At 43.6% G+C, this 7316-nt stretch overlaps 1 protein-coding gene across 4 annotated transcripts in view; it reads left to right on the forward strand.

Annotated features, from left to right (window-relative positions):
* The window catches only part of TACC2 (transforming acidic coiled-coil containing protein 2), a 166755-nt gene extending 164568 nt beyond the window's left edge, over positions 1-2187 (forward strand). For all 4 annotated transcript variants that reach the window (XM_069753675.1, XM_069753672.1, XM_069753671.1 and 1 more), the window contains exons 20-21: positions 562-682; positions 1504-2187. In XM_069753675.1, the coding sequence (XP_069609776.1) occupies positions 562-682; positions 1504-1569 (187 nt within the window). In that variant the 3' untranslated portion in view covers positions 1570-2187. The remainder of the gene's footprint in view (positions 1-561; positions 683-1503) is intronic.
* Positions 2188-7316: the final 5129 nt, after the last annotated feature.

Consider the following 7316-nt stretch of genomic DNA (forward strand, 5'->3'; position numbering starts at 1 on the left):
AATGAATGGCGTAAAAACAATACCCAAACAATAATGACAAAATTGTTCTTTTTTTCACTATTTCATCCCACGTGGAATTTTATTCCCAATGTTCATAAAATTTTATAGTGAAAGGAATAGTGTCATTCAAAACTACAACTCGTGTCTCAAAAGCAAGTTGTCATAAGGCTATGTGGATGGAAAAATAAAAAAGTTGTGACTCTTAGAAAAAGAGGAAAGAAAGAAAACACTATATAACAAAATTTGGCCACAACAGGCAAGGGTTAAAAGGGATGGACTCATTAAAAAAAAAATCTATCGCATATGCCTATGTGATCCAGAATAGGGAAACACACCAACACCTTGCATCTCTGTTACAAAAATTAGGGCGCAAGCAAGTAAGAACCAGTCAACAAGCATGATGGCCCCTTCAGCCTGCTGATTGGCATGGATGCCTAGAGTCAGATCACCGGTGCCCTAATAATGATTGCCTACGCCTATTCCTGTCTGAGCAATCAATTTTAAATGGCTCCTTTAACATAAAATGTCATAAGTCTTCATCGAATATATGTCGTCTTACAGAGCTAACTCAGAGATTGCTCAGGTGCGCGGCAAGTCCCAGCAGGAACAAGCAGCTTACCAAGCCAGTCTGAGGAAGGAACAGCTCCGAGTAGATGCCTTGGAAAGGACATTGGAACAGAAGGTTTGTGCAGGCAACTCCTCTCCCTTCTGTCTTTGACTTCTTGCACCTCTTTCATGGACTTCTCACCCCTCTTTCATGATTTTCTCACCCCTCTTTGACTTCTCACCACTCTTTCTTTGACTTCTCCCCCTTCTTTCTTTGATTTTTTCACCCCTCTTTCTTTGACTTCTCACCCCGCTTTCTTAGACTTCTCGCCCCTCTTTGACTTCTCACCACTTTCTTTACTTTCTCCCCATTCTTTCTTTGATTTTTTTTCACCCCTCTTTCTTAGACTTCTCACCCCTCTTTCTTAGACTTCTTGTCCCTCTTTTGAGATTTTCTCACCCCTCTTTGTTTTCTAACCACTCTTTCTTTGACTTATCACTCTTCTTTCTTGGACTTCTCACCTTTCCTTCTTTGTCTTCTCGCCTGTTTCTTTAACTTCTCACCACTCTTTCTTTCACTTACTTCACTGTCTTCGGGACCCTCTTTCTTTGACTTCACACCTCTTTCTTTCACTTCTCACCACTCTTTCTTTGACTTCTCACCACTCTTTCTTTCACTTGCTTCACTGTCTTCTGGACCCTCTTTCTTTGACTTCACACCTCTTTCTTTCACTTCTCACCACTCTCTTTCACTTCTCACCACTCGTTCTTTGACTTCTCACCACTCTTTCTTTCACTTCTCGCTTCTGTCTTCTCAACTCTCTTTGTTGAACTCCTGATTACTCTTTCTTTGACTCCTTGCCCCTCTTTCACTTTCCACCCCTTTTTCTTTGTCTCTTTGACCATCTTTCTCTGTCTTCTCTTTGTGTTTCTCATGAATTCTACATTTCCCTGCAGAATAAAGAGATAGAAGAACTCACCAAGATCTGTGACGAACTGATTGCTAAGATGGGAAAGAGTTAACCGGCTTCTTTTCCTATGAGATGTTCACTTTCCTTGCAAGGTGCAAGTGGGATGATGTGGAGATCCGGACTTTTATGTTTGTACTTGAAATGTTGAGAGGAAGCACTCGCGGCTCAGGGAGGCTTAGGATGCGTATGACGCAAATTTCCCTCCTGCATGTCCTTCCTGTATCAGGGAGGCAGAAAACCGGCCCTGAATTTTCTTGCGTATTGTCAAGTTTTATATGGCTTTCTTCTGATTGAAACACTGAGCTGTGAGCTCATCCTATGGTCCTGCCGGGCAAGACTGCATCATGTTTAAGACGTTTCATATACAATTTTGGGGGACACCCTTCTTGCTGGACTTTATTTAAAATGGTGGTAAGAAAATATCAAGCAAAGGCTCATAATCGCATGAACGGTGTGCTGTAAATAAATCTGTATTCTGCTAACACTGGAGGAGCAATCTTATCCTTCCTACATGGCTGCAATGTCTTTGTTGGTCTGTTCTTGCTCTTTATCACAGGAGAATGACTTGTCTATTTAATGGTTGCTCTGATGATGACAGCTTCAGTATTTGCCAAGGACGCAAAAACTGTGTGCCACTGGCAAATAAAAGGTTTACCCAATTTGTACAGGGTGCGTGTGTCATGTATCGTTACTCATGTAAGTGTCTATTTGTATTACTGTAACTTTCTAGTATGCAAATTGCCTCTTCAGAGAATAAGAGGACTTGAACTCTTGCGCCTCCTGTTGGAAGTAGCGATCCTACAAGTCACAATCAACCCTTTAACGAGTCGTGCAATATGACTTGGGATAAGAGCCAAATCAGTATCTCAATTCGCAGACACGGTGTTTCGGGCTGTTGGCCCTCGTCAGTGCGAAGCATGATAACTGATTTGGCTAGGTGAGAGCCTCTGGACTAAGGTCTAAGGTCTGTGACTTTCTAGAGGACATTTCAATCTGTCCTGCACCACAAGGTTTTCCTATATCATGCATAATCTGGGCATTTTTCTAGGTGTTACATTAATCTAATGTTGTTTACGTAGTATGGGATGATCACACAAATACATGCGTCTCCACGCAAATATCAACCTCAGGATCCATTGTTTCAAGGATTCATTGCTGATAGATGAGCCACAGCCGTGTTGGACTGGGATTCCTAAGGTCCATCAGGCTGGTGGACCTGTTGTTGTTTCCGAACCTAGTGCAGCAAGTGGGCATGTCCTGTCCTGCTCTATAACCTTACTAGGATTTGCTGGTTCTTCAGACAAAAGGAGAGCGGCTTCATTTTATTCTTCTGGTATACTGTGTGTATTGCACAACGTCCTGAAGAAGCTCCTGTCACCTCCAAAACTCAATTTAGCTGCAGATATCTAATCTTCACATAAAATCATGCCTGCCTTAGGGTACCGTCACACTATAACATTTCGATCGCTACGACGGTACGATTCGTGACGTTCCAGCGATATCGTTACGATATCGCTGTGTCTGACACGCAGCAGCGATCAGGGATCCTGCTGAGAATCGTACGTCGTAGCAGATCGTTTAGAACTTTCTTTCATCGCTGGATCTCCCGCTGTCATCGCTAGATCGGTGTGTGTGACACCGATCTAGCGATGCGATCCAGCGATGCGTTCGCTTGTAACCAGGGTAAACATCGGGTAACTAAGTGCAGGACCGCGCTTAGTAACCCGATGTTTACCCTGGTTACAAGCGTTAAACTAAAAAAAAAAAAACAGCACATACTTACATTCTGGTGTCCCTCAGGTCCCTTGCCGTCTGCTTCCCGCACTGTGACTGCCGGCCGTAAAGTGAAAGCAGAGCACAGCGGCTGTGCTTTCACTTTCACTTTACGTCCGGCAGTCACTGAGTGCGAGAAGCAGACTGCAAGGGACCTGACGGACACCAGAATGTAAGTATGTGCTGTTTGTTTTTTTTTAGTTTAACGCTTGTAACCAGGGTAAACATCGGGTAACTAAGCGCGGTCCTGCGCTTAGTTACCCGATGTTTACCCTGGTTACCCAGGGACCTCGGCATCGTTGGTCGCTGGAGAGCTGTCTGTGTGACAGCTCCCCAGCGACAACACTACGATTTACCTACGATCACGGCCAGGTCATATCGCTGGCCGTGATCGTAGGTAAATCGTATAGTGTGACGGTACCTTTACTGGATCAGCGGCTACAGGGAGAAAATTAAGTTATATCGTCCCTGCAGCCTCTCTCACTTGCAGTCATTGGGGAGGGAAACAGAGCCGTTACAGTCACCAATTACTAAACTGTGAGTGTGCTGTCACAATGTTGACAGCCTGCACTGCACATATACACAGTACATGCAGAGCAGAGTCTCAGTCAATGTGCCGGGGAGTGATTACGGCACGCTGATTGCATTGTGAGTGATGGCTGTAACCACTCTCTGCTCCGCCCCAATGACTTGAAGTGATCAGCTGCAGGGAGGTAAAATTTCATTTTCTCCCTGTAGCTGCTACTCCCATAAGTCAGCTACACATGATGTAAATGCTATTGACCTGCAGATTACCTCTTTATCTGCAGATCAGTAGCATTTCTTTAACAGATCTTCTTTAACCCCTTAATCCCATCAGACGTACTATTCCGTCAAGGTGACCTGGGACTTAATTCCCAGGGACGGGATAGTACGTCATAGCGATCGGCCACGCTCACGGGGGTAGAGCAGCCGATCGCCGCCGGGTGTCAGCTGACTATCGCAGCTGACATCTGGCACTATGTGCCAGGAGCGGTCACGGACCGCCCCTGGCACATTAACCCCTGGCACACTGCGATCAAACATGATCGCAGCGTTCCAGGGGCATAGGGAAGCATCGCGCAGGGAGGGGGCTCCCTGCGTGCTTCCCTGAGACCCTTGGTACAAGGCGATGTGCTCACCTTGTACCGAGCGTCTCCTCCCTGCAGGCCCCGGATCCAAAATGGCCGCGGGACTGCATCCGGGTCCTGTAGGGAGGTGGCTTACCAAGCGCCTGCTCAGAGCAAGCACTGGTAAGCCTGCAGCCCTGCATGTCAGATCGCTGATCTGACCCGCTCATCTGACCCTATAACATGATGCCTCCCCCCCCCCCGGGGCAATGTTATAAAGTAAAAAAAAAAATATTCACATGTGTACATTCCTTTATCTAAATAAAAAAAACAATAAAAGTACACATATTTAGTATTGCCGCGTCCGTAACAACCCAACCTATAAAACTGTCCCACTAGTTAACCCCTTCAGTGAACACCGTAAAAAAAAAAAAAACCGAGGCAAAAAACAACGCTTTATTATCATTCCGCTGAACAAAAAGTAGAATAGCACGCGGTCAAAAAGACAGATATAAATAACCATGGTACCGCTGAAAACATCATCTTGTCCCGCAAAAAATGAGCCGCCATACAGCATCATCAGCAAAAAATAAAAAAGTTATAGTCCTCAGAATAAAGCGAGGCAAAAATAATTCTTTTTTCTATAAAATAGTTTTTATCGTATAAAAGTGCCAAAACATAAAAAAAATAATATACATGAGGCATCGCTGTAATCATACTGACCCGAAGAATAAAACTGCTTTATCCATTTTACCAAACATGAATAGCTGGTCTTTGGTCATACTGCCTCACAAAAATCTGAATAAAAAGCGATCAAAAAATGTCACGTGCCCGAAAATGTTACCAATAAAAACATCAACTCGTCCCACAAAAATCAAAGCCTCACATGACTCTGTGGACTAAAATATGGAAAAATTATAGCTCTCAAAATGTGGTAAGGCAAAAAAATATTTTTTGCATTTAAAAAGCGTCTTTTAGTGTGTGACAGCTGCCAATCATAAAAATCCGCTATAAAAGTAAATCAAACCCCCCTTCATCACCCCCTTAATTAGGGAAAAATAAAAAAAATTTAAAAAATGTATTTATTTCCATTTTCCCATTAGGGTTGGGGCTAGGGTTAGGGCTAGGGTTGTGGTTAGGGTTGGGGCTAGGGTTAGGGTTGGGGCTAGGGTTAGGGTTTGGATTACATTTACGGTTGGGATTAGGGTTAGGGGTGTATCAGGGTTAGGGGTGTGGTTAGGGTTATGGTTGGGATTAGGGTTCGGGGTGTGGTTAGGGTTGGGGTTAGGGGTGTGGTTGGGATTAGGGGTGTGTTTGGGTTATGGTTTCAGTTAGAATTGGGGGTTTCCACTGTAGAGGCACATCAGGGCTCTCCAAACGCGACATAGAGTCCGATCTCAATTCCAGCCAATTCTGCGTTGAAATAGTAAAACAGTTCTCCTTCCCTTCCGAGCTCTCCCGTGAGCCCAAACAGGAGTTTACCCTAACATATGGGGTATCAGCGTTCTCAGGACAAATTGGACAACAACTTTTAAGGTCCAATTTCTCTTGTTACCCTTGGGAAAATAAAAATTTGGGGGGCTAAAAAACCATTTTTGTGGGACAAAAATTATTTTTTATTTTCACGGCTCTGCATTAGAAACTGTAGTGAAATACTTGAGGGTTCAAAGTTCTCACAACACATCTAGATAAGTTCCTTGGGGGATCTAGTTTCCAATATAGGGTCACTTGTGGGGGGTTTCTACTGTTTAGGTAGATTAGGAACTCTGCAAACGCAATGTGACACCTGCAGACCAATCCATCTAAGTCTGCATTCCAAATGGCTCTCCTTCCCTTCCGAGCTCTGCCATGCGCCTAAACGGTGGTTACCCCCCACATATGGGGTATCAGCGTACTCAGGACAAATGCACAACAACTTTTGGGGTCCAATTTCCCATGTTACCCTTGGGAAAATACAAAACTGGGAGCTAAAAAATTTTTGTGGAAAAATTTTTTTTTTTTATTTTCACGGCTCTGCGTTATAAACTGTAGTGAAACACTTGGGGGTTCAAAGCTCTCACAACACATCTAGATAAGATCCTTAGGGGGTCTACTTTCCAAACTGGTGTCATTTGTGGGAGGTTTCAATGTTTAGGCACATCAGGGGCTCCCCAACGCAACATGGCATCCCATCTCAATTCCAGCCAATTTTGCATTGAAAAATCAAATGGCGCTCCTTCCCTTCCGAGCTCTGCCATACACCCAAACAGTGGTTTACCCCCACTTATGGGGTATCAGCATACTCTGGACAAATTGCACAACAACGTTTGGGGTACAATTTCTTCTGTTAACCTTGGGAAAATAAAAAATTGGGGGCAAAAATTTCATTTTTGTGAAAAAATATTTTTTATTTTTATGGCTCTACATTATAAACTTCTGTAAAGCACTTGGTGGGTTAATGAGTTCCTTAAGGGGTCGATTTTCCAAAATGGTGTCACTTGTGGGGGGTTTCAATGTTTAAGCACATTAGTGGCTCTCCAAACGCAACATGGCATCCCATCTCAATTCCAGCCAATTTTGCATTGAAAAGTCAAATGGCGCTCCTTCCCTTCCGAGCTCTGCCATGCGCCCAAACAGTGGTTTACCCCCACATATGGGGTATCGGGGTACTCAGGACAAATTGTACAACAACTTTTGGGGTCCATTTTCTCCTGTTACCTTTGGTAAAATAAAACAAATTGGAGCTGAAGTAAATTTGTTGTGAAAAAAAATTAAATGTTCATTTTTTTTTTTAAACATTCCAAAAATTCCTGTGAAACACCTGAAGGGTTAATAAACTTCTTGAATGTGGTTTTGAGCACCTTGAGGGGTTCAGTTTTTCGAATGGTGTCACACTTGGTTATTTTCTATCATTGTAGACCCCACAAAATGGCTTCAAATGTGATATGGTCCTAAAAAA

The sequence above is a fragment of the Ranitomeya imitator genome, chromosome 2, assembly GCF_032444005.1.
Source record: "Ranitomeya imitator isolate aRanImi1 chromosome 2, aRanImi1.pri, whole genome shotgun sequence".
NCBI lineage: Eukaryota > Metazoa > Chordata > Amphibia > Anura > Dendrobatidae > Ranitomeya > Ranitomeya imitator.